This window comes from Nuphar pumila, chromosome 14 (genome assembly GCF_984573655.1).
Source record: "Nuphar pumila chromosome 14, dmNupPumi1.hap1.1, whole genome shotgun sequence".
Classification (NCBI taxonomy): Eukaryota; Viridiplantae; Streptophyta; class Magnoliopsida; order Nymphaeales; family Nymphaeaceae; genus Nuphar; species Nuphar pumila.
Genome location: NC_143262.1, coordinates 82,222,456 through 82,250,423, shown reverse-complemented (window position 1 = coordinate 82,250,423; position 27,968 = coordinate 82,222,456). Strand labels below are relative to the sequence as shown.

Genomic DNA, 27,968 nt, shown 5'->3' with positions numbered 1-27,968 from the left:
TCCATTGCCGTTTATAGTAGTTCGAAAATTCTATTGGCATGCAGTTGAGTTGTATTGCTATGAATTGTAGTTCACAACCATTTTCTTCATGCTCTTTTTTCCCCCTTTTTGTGTACTGAAGAGCTTCATGTTCCTTTTTTTAAATTCCCCGAATAGTCAAAATGGGGGATAACCCCAGTGGATTCTAACCCGAGACCCCTTTATTATGATAAAGCAACCTAATCTTTGTTACATTTGACACACTGAATTTTAATATTTTCTAAAAAATAAATTTTATACCGCTAGGGATGCATCAACTTTAGAAAGTCTTCACAATTAGATCGAACTTGGGCTTTTAGCAGTCCTAACAAACGGCAGTTAAACCCTAGGCCCAGACTTAGGCCTGGGTTTAGGTCCTCTAGCTGTGGAGGTGCGAGTGAATCGTGGGCCTATTGTGAATTTCACAGTTTGTCCCCTAAAAATTGGTTTCAATTTCCTAATGGCTGTGGAAATGGGGCTTATATTTGATACCCTTTGTATCAATGGTAATGGTTTCTGAAATCTAATAGAAAAGATGTGGTCTCCAGAACTTTCTGTAGTTAAGAAGCATTAAACTTAGGGTGCGTTTGAACACTTGAGATCTCAAATCCAATCGATTCTGTAATAACCACATTTTTTATTATTAATGGGAAATTCTTTTAATACGTAAATGGTTTGATTTGGGCCTGGGATCTGCCTTCTGGATCCAGGATCCATATATACGTATAACCTCGTATACATATAGACCTATTGAATATATATATATATATATATATTATGAAAAGGTATTTCAGACCTGAAATTGGATCCGTATGGGTCCAAATTGCGGACCCTAATAAGCATCTGATTTGTGGCAAGTTTGTGGGTCTTGGACCCGGACCCATTGGGGTTAATACCCGCAATGCAGAGGTTAGGGTTTTAAAAACCCTTTCTTTTTCCCCTATGCGCTCCTTGTCCCTTTTGCGAAAACAGAAAACCCCTTTGGGGATTTCCCTTTTCGGCTCCCCGATTCTCGTTAAAGGCACAGTGAGGGGAGGCACCCATTGCCTGTGCCTTCCTCCTCCTCCCCTCCCTGCGCTCATCTCCTTGTCTCTCACTCCCGGTGTGTGAGAGAACCCTTACATCTTCGCGACTGATGTCGCCTCCTCCCTCTCGTTCTGATCAACGTCATCGCCGACGACCTCGAAGGTACACACCCTCTCCCTCTATCTTCTCCTTCTCTCATTCGGCAGGGGCTTGGACCCTTGTCGATCGTGATATTTGTTTGGCAGAGAGTCTCGCCCCTGCCGCTCGGATTCGTTGATGGCAGGGCGAGGCCTTGCCTCTGGTTGGCTGCATCGCCCTGCCTCCCTCTCTCTTAGCCTATGTTTGCCGGAGGGCCGACAAGAGGTTGACGACCCTCTCGCACCCTTCGTTGCTCCTCCCCCCCCCCCCCCCCCCTTCTTTTTGTGGTCGCCGGAAATTCGGCAGGAGGCCCCCTACCGCACCTTTTTCCCCGTCTTTGTCTTTAAGTTGTCGGAAGGTTGGCAGCCCCTGCCATGCTCTTCCTCCCACTTCATCGTTTTTGTTAGGTAGAGGCCTCGCCCCCTGCAATTTTGAGGTCCTTCTGCAGGGGCCAAGGCCCTTGCTGTTTGTCTTGTTCAGGCAGGGGCCGAGCCCCCCTGCCATTCGATGTCCGACAGGCAGGGGCCTCGGCTCTTGCCGTCCGCTACTGTCAGGCAGGGGCCAAGGCCCCTATCATTTGAAGTCTGTCAGGCAGGGGCCTTGGCCCTTGCCGTCAATTTAGTTTTGTTAGGCAGGGGCCTCAACCCCTACCATTCGAGGTTTGTCAAGCAGGGCCCTTGGGCCCTTGCCGTTCATTGTTCTCTGATAAGCAGGGGCCTTAGCCTCCCGTCATTCGTCAGATTCGATATGACAGGGGCCTCTGCCCCAGCCGCTCTTACTCTCCGTTGGCAGGGCAGGCCCTGCCACTGTCCTCTTCTTAGGGTTACTAGTAGTATGGCGGGCAAGGGCTATGCCCCTGTCTCTTCGCTTAGTAGTGTTAGGCGGATCGGGGTTGTACCCCTGTCCCTTTCTGTTCTTTAATATGAATACAACCTTATAAGTTTTCACACTTTCGCATATTTGCGCAACAGAGCACGCTTGCCCCCGCATCGATTTTGAGGTATGGGTTCTTTCTTTTGGATCGAGTGAGAAATCGAATGCCAATTCAATTTTCCATGCAATATTTGGTGTGAATCCACGATTAAAGAGTGAATCCATATGTTCACTCTATGATATATGGATGAGGATCCTCTTTCATATGTGTTATTTTTTATTCTTTTCACAATTTCAAAAGAGAATTTTTGTACCTTCTAAAACAGAAATTTTAGTAATAGTAGAAGTGTTTTCTTTTAATGTTTCTTTTGATAAATATGGGATCCCATGACTGATATAGATAATGGACTGCCGTGTGCATATATTCCTTTATCGTTCTCAAATGTATCTATATGCAAATAAGGTGAGACACGGGTTTCATGTAGCTTCATTCATTGTTTCTTGTAGTACATCGTGTTTTATCACTTGTCAACCCTGTCTCTCACTCGCACGGCCAAAAGGGGTTACTATGTCTTCACATGAGGGCATTGTTGATATTAAATCAACCAGGAGGTTTCCGTATATGCAATATGATAGGCAGTACCTAGATACACCTTATAAAGATCCAAAGACCTCCAGAATAATTATATCCCGAATTTCCATAGACCACTTTTGAGAAAGCATACTCCTGGAAGGGTCTCTTTAAGTGGAAGAAATAGTTTTGAGGAAAGTCATCTTCAAATTGGAGAAATGTCATTGAATGAAGCTCTAACTGAGGGACTGAGTCTTAGTTTCAATTGGTCAGTAAGGATTTCTGCTTTTAATTTTATCCACAGTTTAGTACAGCAAGGTCCTAAAGAAATGCAAGAAGTTACCCAGAATTTTGAGAAAAACTATGAAGCTATTTTTTTCAGCACTTAGATTACCCGCATCATAAAGTAGCTCAAGCAACTTTTACAACAGTGACTGAGATGATTCCAGCGTTCAGAAAACCTTTTGAAAGTATTCTTGAGAGGATCTTGCCTCATGTTTTCTCACGGTTAATAGATTTAAAGGAGCTTGTTAGGCAGTCTTGTTCAACAACCTCGAAAATAGTTGGTAACACATGGTATAAATTCATTGCTTCCTGCTTTTCTTCGTTCACTGGATGAGCAGCGGTCACCAAAAGCCAAAGTTGCCGTAATTGAATTTGCTATTAATTCCTTCAATGCACATGCAACAAATCCTGATGGTTCTAGTGATGGTGGATTGTTGAAATTGCGGCTTGTTAAGTTGGCACCTCTGGTTAATGACAAGAACTCGAAACTTAAAGAGACAACTATAGCTGGTAGTATATCAGTTTATACCCATTTTGATTCTGCTGCTGTCTTAAATTTTATTATTGGCTTATCTGTGGAGGAACAAAATGCAATGAATAGAGCACTCAAGCATTACACTCCTCGGATAGAGGTAGATCTTATGAACTTTCTACAAAGTAAGAAAGAGCGTTCACAATCAAAATCATTCTATGACCAGTTAGATATTGTTGGAACTTCTTCTGAGGAAGGTTATGTGGGGAACAACAGAGAAAATTTGTAGTTGTGGGGCTGTTAGCTAGCCCTGACAGCGTGCACACAAGCCCGGGCTGGGCCTGTGTATGGGCCTGTTTGGGTATGTTCAGGCCTGGGTTCAGTCCAGACAAACTCAGCCGACCAGGGTCGGCTGGGCATGTTTGGAAACCCAGTGGCTGAGTTGGCTGGGTGCGGATGGGTCATGTATCTCAAAAAAATTGTGTTATATGTGTTATGTTTCTCTCAAACCTAATGGGATTTGATGTACAGGTATTGCTCATGCAATGAACATAAAAATTGTGTTATATGCATATGATTAGTTTTGCTGCTCAATGGATTTCACGTTTTGACACTTGACTGTTTTCCTACCTTATGCATGTTGTCAGTGCCTACTTGAGCTTGTGTGACGATCTATCAAGCATGCAAACTTCCAGATTTTCTCACTCATGATATGTTGAGCCATAAGGAATGACTCTGAACACATGCCTAGACCGTTTATGACTTGCATGTTCTTAGTGTTATTGTATAGTTGTTCTCTATGCTAGTGCACATGTGAAAGTAAGATGTTTTACATGAAGATAGTGGTAGGAATGCTCACATGTTAAATCAAATGGGTTCGCAAATGAAAGCTTGCATGAGACATGAACATGTAAATTTATGTATGCATTTGTCGTGAATAAATGTATTGACTGAAGTCATGCAATTGACATGAATGTAAATCAAATGGAAACATGTGATGAATACGAAATTGTGAACTCATGCACATGCATAGGTTTATTATTATTCCATGCATATCTCTAAATTGACATTCATGATTATGCATCGAAAGACATGTGATATGAACAGAATGCATTGGCATGTTCCTTAAGATTTTTGCATATGAATGAATTAATGGTCTAAATGAATCATCACAGGCCTGGAGAGCCTTAAGCTTTGTTTGCTCTTTCGTTAATTGTTTAAATGCATCAAAAAAATCATATTTATTTTTATTGTATTATATTGCACTATTTTATGTGTTTCCATGGGGGGAGTCCCGTGATAGATCTCGCAGGGGTAGATGTGATCTTTTACCTTATTTTTGCATGCTGAATTACAAAACTCAATGATTTACTTTTAAATAAAAAGATAATAATTAAGAAGAGTGTAATATACTTTCTAGGATCTTCTATCTAGAGAATCAAGATCTTAGAGTTTCAGTCTTGGGGAGACTGTGAGGATACAAAAACTCTGTGTGCTTTATTTGTCCCCCTGAACCCGATATAGAGGTTCCTTCTCCTGACCACGATTTTAGAGAGAGTTCATCACTTTACCTGAAGGTGGTGTGTTTGACACAACTGTTGTTTTGGTACTATGAAAGTGACACTTGTGGGTGTGGGGTGTCCCCGACATTAGATGTGGAGGTCTAATATTTTGATGGATGATGTTGTTTCCTGATATCGGTCGAGGACTAAGTTTGAAACCCAGTAATAAAATACAAATTTTGTGTTAAGCTACCCTGGGAACCTAACTTGACCTCGAAGCTTATACTCGTTTGGTGTATCCGCGGGCAACGATAATTAAAAAGAGAAACTTAAATTGTATGCATTTGATAGGGCATGCATATAGAAAACGAAAACTTTAAAGAAAGATAATAAAGTGTTCATGCATTGCACATAAATCATACATATTTCTGCTATGCATTAGAACATGCATATGTTATCTGTTCCTTTAATTATTACATGATGGTGAATGCATGATGTTTAATTTCTAATGCATACTAAATGTCTTGCTTACTTAAATTGTGATCCCTGATATTGCTTAAAGTTTTCTCATGCTTAGAAATTATTCTTTGTTGCATGAATGCTTAATTGAAATTATGAATTTGTCATAATTGTTTTCCTCTAAATGATTGCATGAAATCTTATTTGTATTCGTTATGCTCACTTGTTTCATTAGATGTACTTGTGCTTAAGATTTCGGTTTCAACACCCTACTTCTATGGTTTTTCGCAGTTGCAGGTAAGCAGTGAAGCGACTGGTTTTTGAGAGAGTTACGAGTGTCACATTCTTGTTGGACGGTTCACAGAGGAACAATGTGGCTTAGTTTTTCATTATTTACTTTTATGTCATTTAAATAACTCTGACATGTCTCTTACAATTGTTGCTTAAACATTCTTTCTTTCAAATAAATGAATAATGGTTTGGTTTGGTATGGATGATAAGTGTAAGATCTATTGTGGTGTTTGGTTATCCAATTGAGAGTGGAACTATAAAGGCCCCTGGTTTCTGAGATTGTTTCCGCACTTGTTTAAAAAAAACGCATTTTTCAAGGCATATGAGTTGGGGTCGTTACAGATTTGCTCCCTCCCCTCCATCAATTCTCGGATTCGCCATAACTCTCTCATTCCTTGTTATAAGAGAGATCTCAAATCTTCGACTTGAGACCTTGTGTTCGAGAGGCCTTGGATCTTGTCATGGGGCCTGTGTCACCTCAGATTTTCAGATCTAAGATCCATGGCTTTCAAATGCCGCCTAAGAGATTTAGTTAGTGTGGACTTTGTACTAGCTTGAAAAATGACACCATTTCGGTCAAATTCAGTGTTGATAGTTCTATAGCTTTGTAGCCCATAAAGGCTTGGGCTCTGCTCATCTGGTGGGTGTAGCTTGTGAATGTCAGCAAGTTGACGTGACATCACAAGTTTAAAATCCACATGTGGGGTCCCTTGCTGCAAGGTCAAAGCTGGCTGTACTCCCTGGTGGGTAGGAAGGATCTCAAAGGTTTTACCAATTGGAGACCAGCTAATGTCTGGTCGGTGATGGGGTTTTTTATGTGGAGTTTGGACTATCAACAAAAAAAAAAAGTGCTATAGCTTTGTAAATGTGAGGAATGGTTGAATCTATTTGAAATGAACCAGTTTGGTCTATAGTTGGATTACAAGGACCCAATCAGACCCAATTGGTGATCAGATACTGATGAACTCTTTGCTACACCAATCTGGATTTGGTTCTACCTCGATGGATGCCTCCAAACCTGGATCTGCACGTGGACTGTGACCTGGATTTGACAATACAGGTTCTGAACCAGACCTGGATTCAGAATCAGTTAATCTAGAAGCAGTCATATCCTGAGATTTTCAACCAAATTTCTTCTTGGTCGTCCGATATGGCAACAAGAGCAGATGTGAATCTATGGCATCTGCATATGTACAGGATCTATTATGATCCAAAATCTGAACCTTGGTAGTTTGGTTCAGTGTGACAAATATCACGAGATTTATGAAAATCTCGTGAGAAATTGCCTGAAAGTTTAAAACGGCAATTTCTCGCAAGAATTTCATAATATCGCAAGATTTATGAAAATACATAAATATCATGATTTAAACTCGATATTTACGTTTTAAACGGCTATTTATGGCAAAAAAATCCTATATTTTTATTTTTAAATAAATTTTATTAATATTCTCTTATAAAAAATATTTTTTGTATTCTTTAATTATTTTTTTATTGCCAAGATTTTGCCAAAAAAATGCGAGATTTTATGGAATTTTTTCAATTTCTCATGAGTTTTTGAAAAACGAGAAATTGCCGATAAAAACTTTGGTCACTATGGTTTGGTTTAGCCCTGGCCCAAGAAGGTTCAGACTGTTCAGATCTAGGAATATAAACGGATCAGATTCAGGTTGGATGTAGCCCATACCATATCCAACTAATGGCATGTTGGTTAATTGAATTTGGAGTTGGGAGTCTGATTCATATGGAGAAGTGTAGCAGCAAATCTGACTAATCTCATGTATTCAGATTCGAATTCCATCATAATCGAATGCTTGTGGGTTTTGGTTGTAAGAGAAGGTGATACCTGCTAACCACTTTGTAACTAACCACTAGCTAAGCAGACTTTTTAAGGTTTTTTTTTTATGTTTTCCTTAAATCTGACCGTACAGGTGTATTCTACCTGTTTGGTTTTATAGGATTCCACTCTTTTGGATCATTTGATTTTGATCTTATAAGATTTAAAAATCGATGGTCTAAGATGTTTATTGGCTGTGTGCATTCACGAAGGCATGCATCTATTCTTTGAATTTCTAAGCTTCTTCTCCCTCTTGCTTCATTTCTTGTCTTTGTCGCTCCCTTTCTATTCTTTCTCACTCCTGTTCTTCTCAGTCTGTCTTTTATTCTTCTCTTAATTGTTGGAGTTCAACCTGCTTTGCTTAAAGTTGAGAAGATAAGTTCAAAACTCAGATTTAACTGTACAATGATAGTTCGGATTTAACTCTGGTTAGCCGGTGGTTAACTATAAAAGTGGTTAGAAGCTACCACATTGTCTTGGTTGTAAAATCCTAAACTGCATTTGAATCCAAATATTAATCTGATTGGACTTCCTCTGACGAACCCAACTAACCAGAGTTGGATTCGGTCGGATATTGGATAAAATCCGAATCCGTTACACACATAACGGCTCCCTGATTTGAATCTCTCTCTCTCTCTCTCTCTCTCTCTCTCGTACCCAAGAAACCCCAGAAAAAGAAGGGTGACTGTGCTTCTCTTCTTCATGCCATCCATTCTCGGGCCTTCTGATGCGCCAGCGATGGCGGAGTCAGGAAGCCATCTTGGTATCGAAATTGGTGGTTCTTGGGACGGGAAACCCACAAAGGGGTTGGAAGATCCCATCGAGGACGCAGAAGAGAAGATCCCCTTCTTCGGGTCGAGGTTCGACCACACGGAGAATAAGTGGGTGATATCCCTCTTTGTGGTTCTCAAGTTGGTGGTATTCCTCGTGGCGATGTTCATCAACGATTGCCCGAAGCACTCCCACAGTGACTGCGTTTTGAGGTCCCTACGCAGATTCTCGTTTCAACCACTCAGGGAGAATCCTCTGCTCGGACCCTCTTCCTCGACGTGAGTCTTGTTTCATCTACTCTTTGATCTTGCCTTGGTTTACTCTCTCTCTCTCTCTCTCTCTCTCTCTCTCTCTCTCTCTCTCTCTCTCTCTCAATTTGCATCTCGACCAAGATCCTCTAAAAGCACAAGAAACACTTCCCTTCTCTTTCAGAGCTGCTAATGCTTCAATTTATCAAATGTTCAAGAGCGTACGTTGTTTCTTCTTTTTCTAATGCTCAAAAGATGTTCTAGATTTTGCATCTGATGCAACATATCTCGAATGCTTTTGGGCAACTAGTTCTAGTGGGACTCACCATTTGTTATCTGAATATTTTGGGACATGGGTTTGAGTACCATGGACTGATAAAGGAGGTGGAAGTTTCATGACCAAATATCTTGGTATGAATTTCACCAATTCCCTTTCAAATGGACCGAAGATTGGTGTTAGGCTTATACGTTGACAAGGCAAATTGAGTTTCGGAGTTCGGATGGTCTTGGTCTCCTTGCTCTATTCCTCAACTGTTTGGCGCTTTGGTTGCTAACTATTACCAAAAGTGCGATCTACATACTCTTTCCATTATTGATACCATCCATGAAATTCTAAAGATGGTTCAGTATTATCTGTTCTTGTTTGCCCTATCGATGAGGACAGTACAGGAGCAGTATAACTATAATCTATTGTTGAATTTGGGCTTGAAATCATGACCAGCATTAAGGGTTGCTAGGTCGTCGCCCGGAAGCGACGCGTCACACCGGCGCCCGGGTGTGGTGTCAAATAGGCAAGGATTCCCTCACTTTGTTGGACGGGTGGGGGTAAAGAAGTTAGTCCAAGACCATAAAATTAGGTTAGCCACTTGGAACATAGGATCTTTAACTGGTAAGTTGGTAGAGTTAGTAGATGTTATGTGTAGGAGAAAGATTGATATTTTATGTCTACAAGAGACCAAATGGGTAGGTGAGAAAGCAAAAGTGATAGAACCTTGGGGATATAAGATTTGGTATACAGGAATAAATAGGAATATGAATGGAGTAGGGATTGTTATGAGTCGTGAGTTTATAGATAATGTAGTTGAGGTCCGTAGGAAGGGTGATAGGATTTTACTTATTAAATTAGTATTAGGTACGAATATTATTAATATTATTAGTGTTTATGCACCCCAAGTAGGTTTAGATGATTCCATTAAGCGTCAATTTTGGAAAGATTTAGATGGAGTAGTACAAGGGATATCTTATGGAGAAAGGCTTTTCATCGGCGGTGACCTTAATGGGCATGTAGGCATTAGTAGGGATGGATTTGAGAGTATCCATGGAGGCTATGGTATAGGAGAAAGAAACGAAAGTGGAGAAAGGATTTTAGATTTTGGTTTGTCCTATGATATGATCTTAGCAAACACTTGGTTTAGGAAGAGGGAGTCTCACCTAGTAACATTTAAAAGTGGGGTTAATACGAGTCAGATAGATTTTTTCCTACTTAGAAAGAGAGATAGGGGTTGTTGCATCGATTGTAAGGTTATACCGGGAGAAAGTGTAGCTACACAACATATAGTCTTAATTTTAGATCTTAGAATTAGACAATACCGCAAAAGGGATAGACATATGATAGATCCTAGAATTAAGTGGTGGGCACTGAAAGAAGCTAAACAAGGAATGTTTGTAGAGCGGGTAGTTAAGGAAGTTGATTGGTGTCTCGAGGAGGATTCAGAATCTATGTGGAATAAGATAGCGGGTGGCATGAGAAAGGTGGCTAAGGAGGTATTGGGTGAGTCTAAAGGCGGTGCACCGCTAGGTAAGGATACATCGTGGTGGAACGAGGATGTCAAATTAGCTATTAAGGTTAAAAGAGAGTGTTATAGAAATCTAAGTAAAAATCGTGATAATGAGAATTTGGAGAAGTATATGATAGCAAAGAAGGAAGCTAAAAAAGTAGTTCGGAACGCGAGGGATAAGGTATATAAGGAGGTTTATGACAAGTTGGATACCAAAGAGGGTGAGAAGGATATTTATAGGCTTGCAAAGATGAGAGATAGGAAATTGAGGGATCTGGGTATGGTTAGATGTATCAAAGATGAAACGCAAAGGGTTTTAGTCAAAGATGAGGAGATTAAGGAGAGATGGAAAGATTATTTTGATAAGCTATTTAATGAAAGTCATGCTCGGGATCTTGGAGACTTTTCAATTCCTTTTCATGAGATGAATCGTGACTTCATGCGCAAGATTCAAAAGAAAGAAATTGCAGAGGCTTTGAAGAAAATGAAATCAAGAAGGGCAGTTGGCCTAGATGGTATACCTACCGAGGCTTGGAAATGCTTGGGAGAGAAAGGTTTAGAATGGTTGACAAATCTTTTTAACAAGATTTGGCGGACAAATAAGATGCCTAATGAGTGGAGGAAGAGTACTTTGGTGCCTCTATATAAGAATAAAGGTGATATACAAGATTGCACAAACTATCGTGGTATAAAACTCATGAGTCATACTATGAAACTTTGGGAGAGGGTGATTGAGTCTAGGTTGAGGAAGATTGTCATGATTGTTAAAATATGTTGATCCTTAAATGTACATATATATATTTATATATATATATATATAAATATATATATTTTATCTTCCTAAAATACCCTCAAGGGTATTCTTGTAAATAAGCATTTTACGCATATTCCAATTGGAATATGCATTGTAATTTTTGTTTTATTTTTATTTTTTGTTTTTTATATTTTTGGGTTTCGTACCACATTGGGGGCCTCCCAAAAGTGACGTTGGGAGCCCCCAACGGTCACAAATGTGACCGTTGGGGGCTCTCCAACGTCCCCTTTGGGAGCCCCCAAGGTGGTCCCTTTTCATGCTTATAAATAGGGGATTTCCCCTTTGTATTTTGCATTCTTGAGGGAGCTTATGCTCCATTGTAATGGGGTTTTTACCCCTTGTCCATTGTTTCTTCAATGATATGCAACTTATGACTTTATGTCATATTTTTCCCTTTTTGTGGGTTTTATGGGTTAGCACATTATGTGCTTGTGTTGTTTCCCTTTAATGGGTATATTTGCACTTCACGTGCATAAGTATGGGTTCATTATTGAACCCAATGTATTCCAACTCACTTTCTAACATGGTATCAGAGCAAGGTTGAGATCGAGTTGCTCTTTGGTGCATCGGGAAGCGTGGTATTCAAGAATTTGTTAAAGAAAAATGGTGAAGTATTCGTTTCTCTCTATTGTCTTTCTTATAGTTATTTGGTATGCATTCTATTTCTTTGAGTATTGTATGAAGAATGTAATATGTTCTTTTCTTTATGTGTGCTTTTTGTCATTATGTCTTTTTTGAGTTACTTATTGAATCGTTTTCGTATGTTTTTCTTTGAAAAACTTTAAATGATAACTTGTTTGGCGAAAAATTAGATATATGATTGCTCAAAACTTGCTTTAATGGGTCGGTAAAAACTTTGAATTTACATTTTAAACCTAACCTTGTTTATGAAAATACCTTTATATAAATGTTTAGTCTTTAAAGAAAGGTATGTTAAGATTAAAATGCTTGTGAAATGTAGTTTTTTGAAAAATGTTTGGCATATATGAAAAATTCCATATTATGTGTCCGTTTTATATGAGCAACATTTAATTAAGAAAGTTTTTTTTTATAATACCAGTTGAATTAAGTTTTAAAATGGTCTTATGGAATATGGTGATTTTCTTTCCATCTTTACACTCTTAAGGATGTTTTCAACATTTAGAGAGTTCTCTCTCTTTTCAATAAGAGACATTTTTATTTTTATGTTGTGATTGTCTCTTGTGGGTTTTGGTGTTTTCCCTTTTGTTTGTTCATTAGTGAATGTTGTAAGTGCTTAATGCAGTCTTTTGTTTTTCCGCATATTTCATTACAAAAGTTATGGTCTTCACTAATGTTTATTGTGTACTTATTTCATTAGGAGTAGGTAATAATCTATTAAGTCATGTTTTTTGATAAAACTTAAGAGTGTTAAATTTTTCCTCAATAAATGTTTACTTTTTATTTAAGCCATAGTACAATCTTATTTATCATAAGGTTTTGTTAATGAATCTATTTTGTTGGGATTTCTTCCACTTTAATGGAGTTTTCTCCTTCTTTGGGAGTTGTATATGTTTTTTTGTTCCAACTCTCCTTAAGGAGCCTTTCAGTCCTTATAATCTTCTTGTGAGTATATACTCTTTTATGAAGATTTCATGATTGTTTATCATTTTTAAGTTGCAATAGTAGATTTCATAAGTTTTTCGAACTTTACCATCTTTAAGAATGCCTATATTGGCCTAAGTTTGTTATTTTTTCACCAACTTCACCGTTTAATTGCACCTTATGTCTTTCATAGTTAAGGCTTGTTTGTTCCAAATCGGTTCATACACATGATGTTGCTTAATATTTCATGTTATGTTGCATAGTAAGCCTTTTTTTGGTGTACAAGACTTCTTTTGAAGATTAAGCATAATTCGTGTTTATGCAAAATTGTTTTAATGGATTATATTGGACCTTTGATTCAATTTGTTAATCGGTCCTCTTTGTAAAAACTTTTATTTGGAAAATGATTCCTTATGTGCTTATTGCCCTTTTGTGGCATTTATGTTTGTCCATCACATGTTATTTAATGCATCATTTATTTGGCCTTAGTATTGTTATATTAGAGATGTTTGTCGAGGTGAGTTATGGGCACCTCGTGTTGTATCATTTTTAGATTGTCCACCTTCCATATTATAGATGGTTGTTGAGGTGAGTTATGGGCACCTTGGGACTCTAAAATGATTTGTTATTTGATCTCTAATTATGAGTGTGACACTCATTTTTTCTCTTGTGCCATTGATATTATGGATGCTTCTATGTAAATGTGATGGACATATGGTATTTGAAACCTTAAATGTTTTAAGGTACTTTTAAAATCAAGATATTTTGGGATTATAGCCCAACCTTTTATTTGTTTATAAATTTTATGAGTGCATTTGCACATTTGTGATTCCGTATGTTGTGCTTGTTGTGCACATGTGTTCTTGTGTTTTTTCACAAGTCTTCTTGGTGTGTATGTTCACACATTTGTTCTAAAGAATATTATTTTATCGGTTGTAGTATCTTGTTGAAGATACGTTTTACTTGCATTTATTCCAAAATGTTATTATGAGTATTCTTTTTTAAAAGGAATATTGTTTCATTCGAGGTTTATTTTCATTACAAGTTTATTGCCTCAAAAGTCTTTTCCTTTTATGCCCATTATCTAAGTGTCATCATATGTAGACAAGAATTTTATTACACCTTCGTGTGTTTTTAGCCCTTTGTTGGCTTTTGCTCTCTTGGTCTAGTAGCTGAACACACTTGTCTTGAGTGATCTTATATGTAGACAAGGCACGTTGATTCACACTATGGTGTGTGATTTTTAGCCTATGTTGGCGTTTGTGGCCTTGTTCTAGTCGCTTAAGATGTATGCCCATGGTTGGCTTATTTCACTCATTTCAAGTGCTATCATATGTAGACAAGAGATGTATTATGTTTTAGCCCATGGTTGGCTTATTACTCTTGTTCTAGTAGCTGAACATACTTGGTTTTAAGTGTATTTTTTTACGTAGACAAGAGATACTTTTTAGTCCATGTTGGCATGTATTCTCTTGTTCTTGTCGTAGATGCACTTATTTCAAGTATTATTATATGTAGACAAGAGGTTCTTTTACACACCTTTGTGTGTGTCTTTGGCCTTTAATGGCTTTATATTCTTGATCTAGTAGCTTATACACTTGATTTATGGGTTTTGGAGGACTAATGAGGAAGATGTTTGTAATGGATAAACTATTGTTGAAATTTGCAAAATTTCATTCATGACTTGTGTTTTTCAAGCAAATCATAATTTTGATATGCATATCAAGTTGATTTCTTAGCATTTAATCTATATATTAAGTGCTTATGGTTTTTGCCACCCTTATATGCAAAATGTGTATTAAGTATGTCTTTCATAAATGATTTTAAAACCTTGTGAACTCTTGGGTTTATTTTGCCTAAAGTATGCTTGGAGACTTTGTTTCTCTTTACATGTTTGAAGCATGTTCATTAATGAGTTCTTTGAGTATTAATTCATTTCATGATAAATATATGCATATGCTCTTTATGGCCTTTTTGGGCCCTCATTCAATAATGTTTATGTATATCATGCCTCTTCGTAGGCTTATTGTGGTGTCCCTTAGTGGACCATTTTGTTATTCCCCATTATGGGGTTATATTTGTCCAACGTTGGACCTTATGAATGCATTATGCATTCTTGTAATTTATTTCTGCATAATTTGCTTCCGCTCATTTTGTTTTAAACATGATATATGATTTTGAAACTTTAGGGTCATTTTTGCATAATTTGCATCTCTTTTAACCTGTGCTAGTTAGAAATGTTCCATTTGAATAAAAGTACAAAGATTTGTTTTACTTGTTTCTTTGTTGTTATTTCACAGGATCTTGGAGATAGGACAGAGAAGTACCCTGGATAGTTCGGGAAATTTGAAGACAATAGGAGGAAGGCCTTTTTAAAGTTCCATTGCATCATTGCCGGAGCCTCTTGGAGTCTTGCCCTTTGTTCAATCTTTTCGTTTCCCCGCAAAGATTGAGGGGGGGTGTTAAAATATGTTGATCCTTAAATGTACATATATATATTTATATATATATATATAAAGATACGTATACATATATACATATCTCTATTTATATATATAAATATATATATATTATCTTCCTAAAATACCCTCAAGGGTATTCTTGTAAATAAGCATTTTACGCATATTCCAATTGGAATATGCATTGTAATTTTTGTTTTATTTTTATTTTTTGTTTTTTATATTTTTGGGTTTCGTACCACATTGGGGGCCTCCCAAAAGTGACGTTGGGAGCCCCCAACGGTCACAAATGTGACCGTTGGGGGCTCTCCAACGTCCCCTTTGGGAGCCCCCAAGGTGGTCCCTTTTCATGCTTATAAATAGGGGATTTCCCCTTTGTATTTTGCATTCTTGAGGGAGCTTATGCTCCATTGTAATGGGGTTTTTACCCCTTGTCCATTGTTTCTTCAATGATATGCAACTTATGACTTTATGTCATATTTTTCCCTTTTTATGGGTTTTATGGGTTAGCACATTATGTGCTTGTGTTGTTTTCCTTTAATGGGTATATTTGCACTTCACGTGCATAAGTATGGGTTCATTATTGAACCCAATGTATTCCAACCAGTGTTGTGAAAAGCGTTGAGGCGTAGCGAGGCGCTCAACCAAAAACCGAGGCGAGGCGTAAGCCTTGAGGCGTAAAGCGTAAGCCTCAAAAAAAATTTTTGAAAACTTTTAAAAAATTATAAAAAAATATCTAAAAATACAAATAAATAAAGAAATGCGTTATTGATGAAATTGACAACCAATAAGAAATAGAAAATGTCAAATAAGTACTAAAAAATATAAGATTAACATATAAAAGTAACTAAAACCTGATTACATAACTAAAAAATATATGAGATTAGCCTACAAAAGTTAAAATATATGGGATTAACCTATAAAAGTTAAAATATATGAGATTATTCTAAAAAATATGAGATTAACATATAAAAGTAACTAAAAAATTGATTACATAACTGGAAAATATATGAGATTAACTAAAAGAAATTAAAATATATGAGATTATTCTAAAAATATGAGATTAACGTATAAAACCTAACATCAAACCATGACAGTATATCATACACCTAACATCAAACCATGGCAGTAGAAGTAAATTTAGCCACAAACAACTTAGTTATTGTATTGTGGAATAATTAAAGATTGATAAAATTGATTAAATACTTAGTATCAAGAGCATTTACATTATTATACCATAAAATAAGTTTGTTTGCATGTGCACACAGTGTTCTGGCCAATGAATGGAAACTCTAAATAAAGTAAAGTAAAAGGGTAAAGAAGACATGAGAGGGATCCCCAACATGAAAAGAGATCTGATATTTTTTTATGACATAAGAAGTGAACCAATACAATTAGCCAGAATCCTATATATTCCCAAACCTATACCATGTGCTTGAAGTTAGACTATTGGATTTGATTCCTGAATTAGTTATACTTGTCAAATTATGTGTTGAAAACTACGTTTCTATAAGCTAAGTAACCAGTGAAACTATGGTTCTCTTTACTGATCCAACTGTGATTTGCATCTTTTTATGAGACAGCGTGCAAAATACAACACTCCCAGTGTGGATGCTATTGAGAAAGCAAGAACAGTTCAACTGTTACAGTTGTATAAACTGCAGTGAAACAACCGTGACACTTTCATTAACGTGACACCCTTTTCTAAGATCTAGTTATTTAACTAATCCTAGGGATGATGTTTCTATATATATACCTATATATATCCATTATTTTTGTAGAATAAGATTTAAGTCTGAGCAGAAAATTGGCCTATTGTTGGCCCATCTTTAAATTCTTGTATAATAGTCTACTACACTTCTAATCTTACTAAAAGTGAATCTAACTTATTGCTTATGACTTGAATAGTAAATTCCAGGACAAACTAATTAAAGTTGAACGATTAAACCTATACAAAGATTCTCACAAAGCACATATGAACAGACACACCACAGGGAGCACTTTGGAGTGGAGATAATAATAGATCGATAAGAGAATCCTGGTATTAATTCTGTGTAAAAGGGTGAATGTGGATATGATGAACATATAAGTGATCACTTTATTGAAGGGGAAAAGTGGGCATGAAAATCAATTATATAATTTCCTTCTTCGATAGGCATGTATCTATGGATTATATATAGAGAGATTCAGATGGCATATGCTAGCTGTTGGAGAGTATAATTTGCTAATGACATAGGATAAAGTTAATTAACACTTAGTTCTTAATTTCATAAGGGGGTTTACTGTTTTCATACAACTTGCAAAAGATTGGTGTTTGAGTTAGACTCCCACTGCATAAAAGTTAGAAAAAGTTGGAGAGAAAATTCAATAGGACAAAACCAGTGTTATTAAAAGCCTCACCTTGAGGCGCGTACGCCTCACCTTGAGGCGCGCCTCACCTTGAGGCGCGCCTCGCTCTGAGGCGTACGCCTCAAGGCGTATGAGGCGTGCGCCTCAGGGCTTTTGCGCCTTATGCCTGCGCCTCAAGGCACAAAGCCCCTCGCCTTGAGGCGAGGCGCGCTTTTTGCGCCTTGAGGCGCGTTTTTAATAACACTGATTCCAACTCACTTTCTAACAATGATATCGGAGAATCAATTTGGTTTTATGCTTGGAAGATCAACTATGGAAGCTATACATCTTCTTAGACAACTTATTGAGAGAAATAGAGAGAGAAACAAAGATTTGCATATGGTTTTTATTGATTTGGAGAAGGCTTACGATAGAGTACCTAGGGACGTTCTCTGGTGGACAATGATGAAGAAAGGTGTTTCTCTCAAGTATATTAGTATAATTAAAGATATGTATGAAGGAGTAGTAACCAATGTCCGCACTTGTGGAGGGGTGACAACCAATTTTCCTATAACGGTTGGGTTACATCAAGGATCTGCTTTAAGCCCTTTCCTATTTGCTATAGTGATGGATGAGCTTACGAGATCAATTCAAGAAAATGTGCTGTGGTGTATGTTGTTTGCTGATGATATTGTTTTGATTGATGAGTCTAGAGCTGGGGTTAATGCTAAGTTAGAATTGTGGAGACAGACATTGGAAGCAAGAAGTTTTAAGTTGAGTAAGAGTAAGACAGAATACATGGAATGTCGATTTAGTAAACAACGAAGTAGTGATGGGAGTGTAGTGAAGCTTGGTGAGCACGAAATACCAGTGGATGATTCTTTCAAATATTTGGGATTTATCATTTAAAAGTATGGAGAAATTGATGGAAATGTAAATCATAGGATAAAGGTTGGGTGGATGAAATGGAAGAGTGCAACTGGAGTATTGTGCGATCGTAGAATGCCATTGCGGTTGAAGGGAAAGTTTTATAGGACGACTATTAGGCCCGCTTTACTATATAGTACGGAATGTTGGGCTGCCAAGAGACATCATATTCAAAAAATGAGTGTAGTTGAGATGCGTATGCTGAGATGGATGTGTGGAAATACAATAAAAGATAAGATTCGGAACGAGAAGATACGTAAGAAGGTAGGCGTTGCACCCATTGAAAATAAGATGAGATAGAATCGTTTACGGTGGTTTGGACATATTCGACGCAGGCCTAATGATGCTCCAGTTAGAAGGATGGAGAAATGGGAAAATATATTAGTTAAAAGAGGTTTTGGTAGGCCTAGGAAGACATGGATGAAGGTGATAAGAAAGGATATGAATGCTTTGAACCTCACCGAGGACATGACATTGGATAAAAATGAATGGAGGAGAAGGATTCATGTGGAAGACCCGTAATGATTTTCTTTGTTGGTTCATATCGCCGACCCCAATTGTTTTGGGATGAAGGCGTAGTTTTTGTTGTTGTATTACTTTTGGATGATGTTACCTGTTAAAACATATGTAATAATACCATAATACCCGATAGGGGTATTATGGTCATTTCACAAAGTACCCCATAGGGGTACTTATTTTGTTTCTCTTATTTTACTGTTTTTTATTTTTCTTTTTATTTTTTAATATGTATTTTTTGGATACCGAAAAGGGGCCCCACAATGGAGTCGTTGGGGGCTCCCAACGACTCTATTGGGAGCCCCTTTGGTCTCCTTTTCTTATAAATAGGGGGAATCCCCCATGTATGTTGTATTGCTCTTGAGAGCTCCTCTTCAATAATAGTGATATTATTTTTCATGTGTGTAGCCTTTTTATAAGGCCCTTTGTATATCCCTTAGTGGATTTCCTCTCTTGTGCTTGTTGCACTTGTCCGTGTGGGACATAGTGAATGCTTTAGCATTCTTGGCTTCTTCCGCTTATTTCATTACATGGTATCAGAGCCATACGATCTTCTAAAGGTAAAATCTTGTCTCTCTCTACTTCCTTTCTTTCTCACATCTTCATTGTGTAGCAATGGAAGTCAAGATCGATCTATCATTCAAACTCAATGGAAAAAATTACATGATGTGGGCATCCGCAATGGAGAATAATCTCAAAGGCAAGAAGCTTTGGGGTTATGTAATGGGAACCGTTCCGGAACCCCAACTTAAGCTCACAAAGATGGAAGGAGATCAAGAGAAAGCACTTGAAGGCGATGCTCGTCTCAAGGCCATTGAAGATTATAATCATCAAATGGAAGATTGGGAGAACAACCATGCAAAAATCCTAGCATGGTTTATGAATAATGTCGAACTCAAGGTATGTGCAAATATTGCAAAATTCCGCCGGGCAAATGAAGCTTGGTTTTTTATGAAGGGTATGTTTACCCAAAAGGATCTTGCAAGAGCTTATTTCTTGCAAGAAAAAGTAAGAACCACAAAACAAGGTGACATGAGCATACAAGATTACTATAGTGCTCTAAATCCTTTGTGGGATGAATTGGCTCTTTTAGAGCCTAAATGGGTATCTATGGAGGATGTGGTTCTAAGACAAAAACGAATGGAACAAGATAGATTGTTTCAATTTTTATTTGGGCTTCGTCCCGAATTTGAACAAGTGAGATCCTCACTTCTCCATAGATCCACGTTTCCTTCCTTAGAAGAAGCTATTGCCGAGATTACTCAAGAAGAGACTAGGCATAGCATGGGTAAAAGCATAGAGGAAGTTCTTGCCGTATCTAAACCCGGCAATCATGTTAAAACATACAAACCACCTCATTTTGGTAAGCAAGGGAGTGGTGGAAGAAAAATGATTATATGTCACCATTGTTATGAGCCGGGACATATTAAACCCGTTTGCCCAAAGCTAAATGGGGCATTCAAGCCAAAGGTGGCTTCCGTTGAAGAATCCACCACCCAAGAAGATGACGGCAAGAACGGGGATCTCAAAGATACTCTTGGACAAATCTCCTTGGCTCTTCAACAAATTCTAAAGGTCACTTCTTCCACCTCCGGTGCCGCCATTGCCTCATCATCACCTCCCGGTACGTACTCTTAGATTTTAGATTCTGGAGCCTCTTTTCACATGACTCCTCATGAAAATGCATTAACCAATGTGCACGCCAATTCAAAATTATCTTGTGTCTCTACGGCCGATGGAACTTTTCTCAAAATAAATGGTATTGGAACTCTTGATTCTAAAAATATTCAAAATTTTCTTGTTCCAAAAGTTAGAATAGTTCCTAAATTAAATCTTAACCTCTTTTCTGTTTCTCAAATAGCCGACCATGGATGTGAAATATCTTTCTCATCCCAAGGGTGCTTTGTGCAGGATCTCCGGTCCGGGAAGCGGATTGGGCAAGGCCATAGGAAGGGAGACCTTTATTTTATGGATAACTTAACACTTCCAAATACCTCATTTTGTACTTATGTCCAAGGCAAAAATATTGAAACTTGGCATAAAAGACTTGGACATCCAAGTTACTCTAAAATGTATCTTTTTCCTTTTGGAAACAAGTTCTGTAAAGAAAAAGATATCAATTGCAAAGATTGCATTTTTGGAAAAATGAAGTCTACTCCTTTTCCTATTAGAACTTTTGTGACAACAAGACCTTTTGAATTGGTGCATTCCGATGTATGGGGGCCATCTCCGGTTTTATCCAAAGGTGGTTATTCGTATTATGTTACGTTTATTGATGATTATACTAGATACATATGGATTTATTTTCTTAATGCTAAATCAGAAGTTTTTAACTTCTTCAAAGAATTTCATGCAAAAGTTCAAAATCAATTTCAAAGTCAAATATCCATTCTTAAATCCGATTCGGGTGGAGAGTACTTATCAAATGATTTTCAATCATATCTAAAACAACATGGCATTTGTCATCAAAAATCTTGCCCAAGGACTCCTCAACAAAACGGTCTAGCGGAGAGAAAACATAGACATATTTTAGAAACCACTAGATCCTTACTCATTTATAAAAATATTCCTAAAAATTTTTGGGCCGAAGCCGTGTTGACCTCCACCTATTTAATCAATAGGATGCCATCTTCAAAATTGAATAATATCTCTCCTTATGAAAAACTTTTCAATATGACACCCGACTACAATCGTCTTCGTATTTTCGGGTGTAAATGCTTTGTTCTTTTGCATAAAAGAGATAAATTGTCACCTAAAGCAATAGAATGTGTATTTTTAGGATATGGTGAAAATCAAAAGGGCTATAGATGCTTTGACTATAAGAACAATAAATTATTTGTTTCCAAAGATGTGACGTTTTTAGAAGATGAAAATGGATTTGAAATTTTGGAAAAAACAAATGAAATTGATTATATGTTTATCAATGATCTTTTAGAAGACTCAAATGATGATCTTTTGAGTCATCCGGAATCTTTAGAAAATACTCATGATAATGATGTATCACCAACTAATGGTGACAATCTCCAAGTATACACTCGGCGTGAGGAAGCACAACCTATTAGTGCTTTAGAAAAATTCTTGTGGCTTAATGAACCCCTAGAAGAAACCTCTCTTAGGCGTTCTTCTAGAGAATCCATTCCACCAAATAGGTTTGTCTCATATAAAACTCTCTCACCTAAATATAGAGCTTGTCTAATTGCCTTGCATTCTTACTATGAACCTTCCCACTATAATCAAGCAAAAAATATTCCTCATTGGGTTGAAGCAATGAAAGTTGAACTAGATGCTTTAAATAAGGCTAAAACTTGGGAAATAGTTCATCTTCCTCCAAATAAAAAAGCTATAGGATGTCGATGGGTCTACAAAGTCAAAACAAAAAGTGATGGTTCCCTAGAACGTTATAAAGCTAGATTAGTTGCTAAGGGATATTCACAAGAATATGGCATCGATTATGAGGAGACTTTTGCCCCCGTGGCTCGCATGACAAGTGTTAGAACTCTAATAGCAGTAGCATCATCTAAGAAATGGCCTATATTTCAATTAGATGTTAAAAATGCCTTTCTTAATGGTGAGTTGAATGAAGAAGTATATATGGACCCTCCGCCGGGAATTAATGTTAACCAAGGTCAAACTCTTCGGTTATTAAAAGCTTTATATGGTCTTAAACAAGCTCCTAAGGCTTGGTATGATAGATTTAGTGCTATCATGTTAAAATTGGGATTTCGTTCATGTTATACTGACACTGCTCTCTTTGTTAAACGTGCAGGTAATAGTATCATCATCCTTCTGCTTTATGTTGATGATATGATCATCACTGGCAATGATGAAAGTGGTATTCTTAATGTTAAAACATAATTTTGATATGTCTGATCTGGGTTTTCTCAGGTACTTTCTTGGTATAGAAGTAGCATACTCTCCTCGAGGGTATATACTGTCACAGATGAAGCTTGCTGCAGACATATGTTCCAAATCTGGGATTTCAGATGACAAAAAGGTGGAGACTCCCGAGGTTATCAATGCTAAACTACAACTGGATGATGGAGTTCTGTTGGATGATCCTACGCCCTACAGGCAACTCATAGGCTCCCTCACCTATTTGACTATCACCAGGCCGGATATTGCTCATGCTGTGCACTCTGCAAGTCAATTTCAGCATGCTCCTACATCTGTGCATATGAGTGTTGTGCTCCGGATCATTCGATACATCAAAAATACTTTGACTAAAGGGCTATTCCTATCCTCAATCTCTTCCTTAGACTTACTGGCTTATATTGATGCTGACTGGGGAGGAAACCCAAATGATCGAATCTCAACTACTGGCTTTTGTGTTTTTCTAGGAGATTCGCTAATTGCTTGGAGGTGCAAGAAACAGCAGAAAGTCTCGTTGTCCTCTACTGAAGCAGAATACAGGGCTATGGCAACCACTACAATGGAGCTTGTATGGCTTCGAAGTCTTCTTGAAGATATGGGAGTCGAAATTACCGGTGCTTTGAAGCTTTGTTGCGACAACAAAAGTGCCATCTATATTGCCAGCAACCACACCTTTCATGAAAGGACTAAACATATTGAGATGGACTGTCATTATGTACGTGATGAATATCTTCGTGGGACAGTTACACTGCCATATGTCACTTCAGAATATCAACTTGCAGATTTCTTTACCAAAGCCCTGCCTGCTCCTCGCTTCTTGTTCCTTCTTGGCAAACTTTCGGTCATTCCCCCGTAAAGTTTGAGGGGGGGTGTTAAAACATATGTAATAATACCATAATACCCGATAGGGGTATTATGGTCATTTCACAAAGTACCCCATAGGGGTACTTATTTTGTTTCTCTTATTTTACTGTTTTTTATTTTTCTTTTTATTTTTTAATATGTATTTTTTGGATACCGAAAAGGGGGCCCACAATGGAGTCGTTGGGGCCCCCAACGGTCACATATGTGACCGTTGGGGGCTCCCAACGACTCTATTGGGAGCCCCTTTGGTCTCCTTTTCTTATAAATAGGGGGAACCCCCCATGTATGTTGTATTGCTCTTGAGAGCTCCTCTTCAATAATAGTGATATTATTTTTCATGTGTGTAGCCTTTTTATAAGGCCCTTTGTATATCCCTTAGTGGATTTCCTCTCTTGTGCTTGTTGCACTTGTCCGTGTGGGACATAGTGAATGCTTTAGCATTCTTGGCTTCTTCCGCTTATTTCATTACAGTTACCATACTATGAAAATTCTCTTGCAACATGGCAGCACTGTGAAATTGCATAACCTGATTGGAAAACTCTATGTTTGAACAATGTGATTTGTGGACGTCGTATGTCACAGTTACAGGCAAATCTTTGTTCTAGGTTTATCTATTTTTGTTTGCTTAAGTCTAAGGTGCATCACTCAATCCATATATCAATGCCAAACACGTTATGTACTCAACTAGATAGCATTCAGTTGCACTTGGAAAATGAAAATGAAACTATATTTTTCATATCATGGTGAGTTTTTAGTCCTAGAGTTTTTCTAGCTCAGTTATGGGTTTCCTCCATCCCATGCATAGTGTCAGGCTGTCAGCATATTTCTTTTGTTCATGGACTAATAACCTCCTGAGCGATGTTCTCTACCATTATTAATCATCATATAAATGATTACTAGTTAGAGACCATTCTGAAGGTCCATTCTTTTTGCTTTGTGATAACATGTGGCATTTTGTTTCGTTCTCTTGTATCAAACTATTTCTCCTACTATGTCTAACTGTCAATCAAGCTAAAGTTCTAGAATCACACATTCAACTGTAGTTACTTGTTCAATTGCAATATTTGTGCACACTAATTGGCAATGTACTTTATTTCATTGTTGAAACATTTAGTTATTCAGACAAAATGCAAGTTAAGCCAATGCAACGGTGATGATTGCAATTTATGCAACATATGCATGGGGGCAAAGATTTCCTGTAACCAGATGTTCCATTGCTTTTTTTTGTCACAGGTTGGATGCGATGGGTGCTCTAAGGGGTACCAAGACAAGTGCACCGAACCAAAAATGGCGCATGGTGACATTCACATGGCTGCATGGAGGAGTAATTCATCTGGTTATCAATATTTTGAGCATGTTATTCATAGGGATACGTTTAGCACAGGATTTTGGGCCATGTAAGTATCTCATTTTTCAATATTTCCAAAACTTATTTTATATGTTTGACAGAAAAGCATAGTGCCTGATAGATCAAATCAAGACCCTTGGCTAATGCTAGTGAGACTACTGTTTAGACACCGCATATTACCGAACTAATGGATGGATTGCTTACACAGAAAGGCTGTGGTGCCAATTCAAATCTGTCATATTCTATAAAGTGTTCTGCCACCAATTGTACGAGTTGCCACACCTAACTTATTCTATAAAGTCTCTTCCAGAACTCCTATTTTTCTTCTTAAATTATTTATTATGTCAATTGGTTCTGAAAAAAAAATTTACACTGATAGGCCTCTTTTCTCAGCATTTTCAAAATGATATCTTTTGTTTACAGGGAGGACCATGACCATCTACCTGCTTTCTTCATTTGTTGGTAGCCTGCTTTCAGCATTGTTTCTACAGAATAGTCCAGCTGTTGGTGCATCTAGTCCACTATTTGGATTACTAGGAGCCATGTTTTCTGGACTAATTCAAAGATGTATGAGATATGATAATAAGGCAATGTACCTGGACCTTGATTTCTCACTCGGATAGTTTTATTAACTTACAATTAAAAGAATGCTTTACACATGATCACAGTTAGAAGCATTGGGTGTGAAGTCCTTCGTAGCAATAATAAATTTCATGCTTGGGTTGCTACCTCATGTGGACAACTTCGCAAACATGGGAGCCCTTGTATCTGGAACTCTTCTTGGATTAGTGCTTGCCTTTGATCCCAAAAGCAGGCAGATTGACAGGAAAAAAGGAATGTATTGCAATGATGGGGATGTGTTGCCCAAGTTAATTTCCAAATTTGATAGACCAATATCAAGGATTGTTGCCATAGTTGTATTCTTTCTTTGGTAAGTATCATGCAAGTGAACCCATTTGGTTTGATCTGTTGGTCTGGGGCTTATACATGTTTGCAGTCTTACTGGAGTTCTTCTCGCTGTCCTATATGGTGTAAATGCAAACAAGTACTGTGGCTGGTTCCATTATCTCAATTGTGCTCCCATCAGAGGCTGGACCTGCAATGAGAAAGAAGTCCTTTGTGAGGTATGTAAGTCACCAGCAGTGGTAAGATTCTCATGGTCTGTTTCAGCAAGTTAAAATAAATCGTTATGCATGGTTCTCTTATATGAACTATTGAAACTTATGCTTTGTGTATTTAATTTCATTTTATCAAAAACCATTAGACTTAGAGTGATACTGCCAAGATTTCTATGCTACTCAGTATGACCAACATTTCTGTGCTACTGAATATAACTAAGATAACTACTAGGGAAGGTCCTCTTAACAAAATTTGATACAGCAAAATATACCAAAAAACAAACTGGTGCAAATGCTTTTTTATTTATCTTCTTCTTTGTGTCAAAGGTGTTTACATTATTAGTGCTAAGACGATGAATTATGCTTCCTCGTGATATGTTCATATGTAATCTTTCAGACTTCAGTAAGTAGTGGTCGCCTGACACTGACTTGTCAGGCAAATGGCAAGTTCAGAACTTTTCCATACACTGACGTATCGGTAACGAGAATGAGCGATTTGTGCAGTCAGATCTGCTTCTAAGCCTTTATGGAGTGCCCATGCATATAACTTTGCACATGTTTGTACGTTTTTTCTTTCCTTCACAATTTGTAAATGGTAGGAGCTCTGGTAGTTCACAGATTGTATTGTATGAGTCCATTGCCAAGTACTGAACAGTTATGTACAATTTGCTGTGCTTCTTTCTTTTCACAATTTGTAAAGAAAAAGGAAACAATTGTTGGATATCATTGGCTTATGCAAGGTGGTATCATTGGCTACGCCTGCAAGAATCGAACTCCGACTGCTTGTATGACAGCCAAGGCCCGCTCCAAGTACGATAAACCCCTTTGGGGCCGTACTTTAGCCACTTGATTTAATCAAGCTCAACTGGCTGAACTAAGATACAGGTGTGTTCTAGTTAGCAAAACTGTTTAAAACACGTCCTTTTCAGTAAAACTTTACAAATAAGAAAAAAAATGAAACTCTGCTCTTTTAAAAAAATCAGCAAAAAATGCGTTCTTTTGAGAAAAACATTTAGAACAAAAAATTATTTTAAAAATACTTTTGAAAAAGCTCAATTATAGATATAATTGAATTGGATCTTAGGTTCGGATCATGATGATTCTTGAATCTGAATCTCATGGTTCCTGTACCTCAACTTGATTTTCAAGGAAAAATCTCATACATACATTTGTCTTTTGAGCTCCTTTTATAGGATTAAAAGCAAATTAAATCTGTATGTGTTGTATTTCTATTTTTTTCAACTCAATTTTTTTTTAAATCGTTTTTATAGGCCATCTTTTTTAATGCAGAACCTTTCAAACAATCTAGTTATTATTTAATTTTTTTTTCCATTTGACATGTAGCTAACTATGGGTGTGTCTAATGGCCACAAGAGACATATGGTAGGAGCGACTTGTGAATGCATCCAAGTTGACTAAACATAACAGTTTGAAACCTATGGACAGCATTCCTTGCCACAAGGTCGAAGCTAGGTGTACTCCTCGGACAGCATTCCTTGCCACAAGGTAGAAGCTAGGTGCACTCGGTGGATACGAGGGACCTCAAGGTTTTACCAACCGGAAGCCAGCCAATGTGCAGTCGGTAATATTTTTTTTTGTGGGGGGGGGGGCGGGGGGGCGGGGTTCCTTGGATTATCCAAAATATATATATATATATATATATATATATATATATATATATATATATATATATATATAGGTGTGTTTTACATGACAGGTAAAAATCTGAGCAGTTAAATGTGAAGAAGAGGTTTACAGTAAATGTAACAACAACAACAACAACTACGCCTTCATCCCAAAACAATTGGGGTCAGCGATATGAACCAAAAAAGAAATTCATTTTGGGTCTTCCACATGAATCCTTTTCCTCCAATCATTTCTATCCAACGCCATGT

General features: G+C 37.5%; 1 protein-coding gene across 4 annotated transcripts; it reads left to right on the top strand.

The window, feature by feature from the left end:
* Positions 1 to 989: 989 nt before the first annotated feature.
* Positions 990 to 26,794, top strand: LOC149817125 (RHOMBOID-like protein 2). Of its 4 annotated transcripts, none has more exons than XR_016427725.1 (5): positions 990 to 1,206; positions 2,154 to 2,182; positions 24,841 to 25,004; positions 25,953 to 26,079; positions 26,471 to 26,794. XR_016427725.1 is itself a non-coding variant. In XM_089987871.1 (3 exons), exons 1-3 carry the CDS (start codon positions 1,154 to 1,156, stop codon positions 25,576 to 25,578), a joined length of 417 nt encoding a protein of 138 aa, XP_089843997.1. In that variant the 5' UTR covers positions 990 to 1,153; the 3' UTR covers positions 25,579 to 25,920. The 4 variants fall into 4 exon arrangements, 1 of the variants encoding a protein (XP_089843997.1); XR_016427726.1 differs by lacking the exons at positions 25,953 to 26,079; positions 26,471 to 26,794 and adding exons at positions 25,164 to 25,221; positions 25,379 to 25,920; XR_016427724.1 differs by lacking the exons at positions 25,953 to 26,079; positions 26,471 to 26,794 and adding an exon at positions 25,379 to 25,920.
* The last annotated feature ends 1,174 nt before the right edge of the window (positions 26,795 to 27,968 follow it).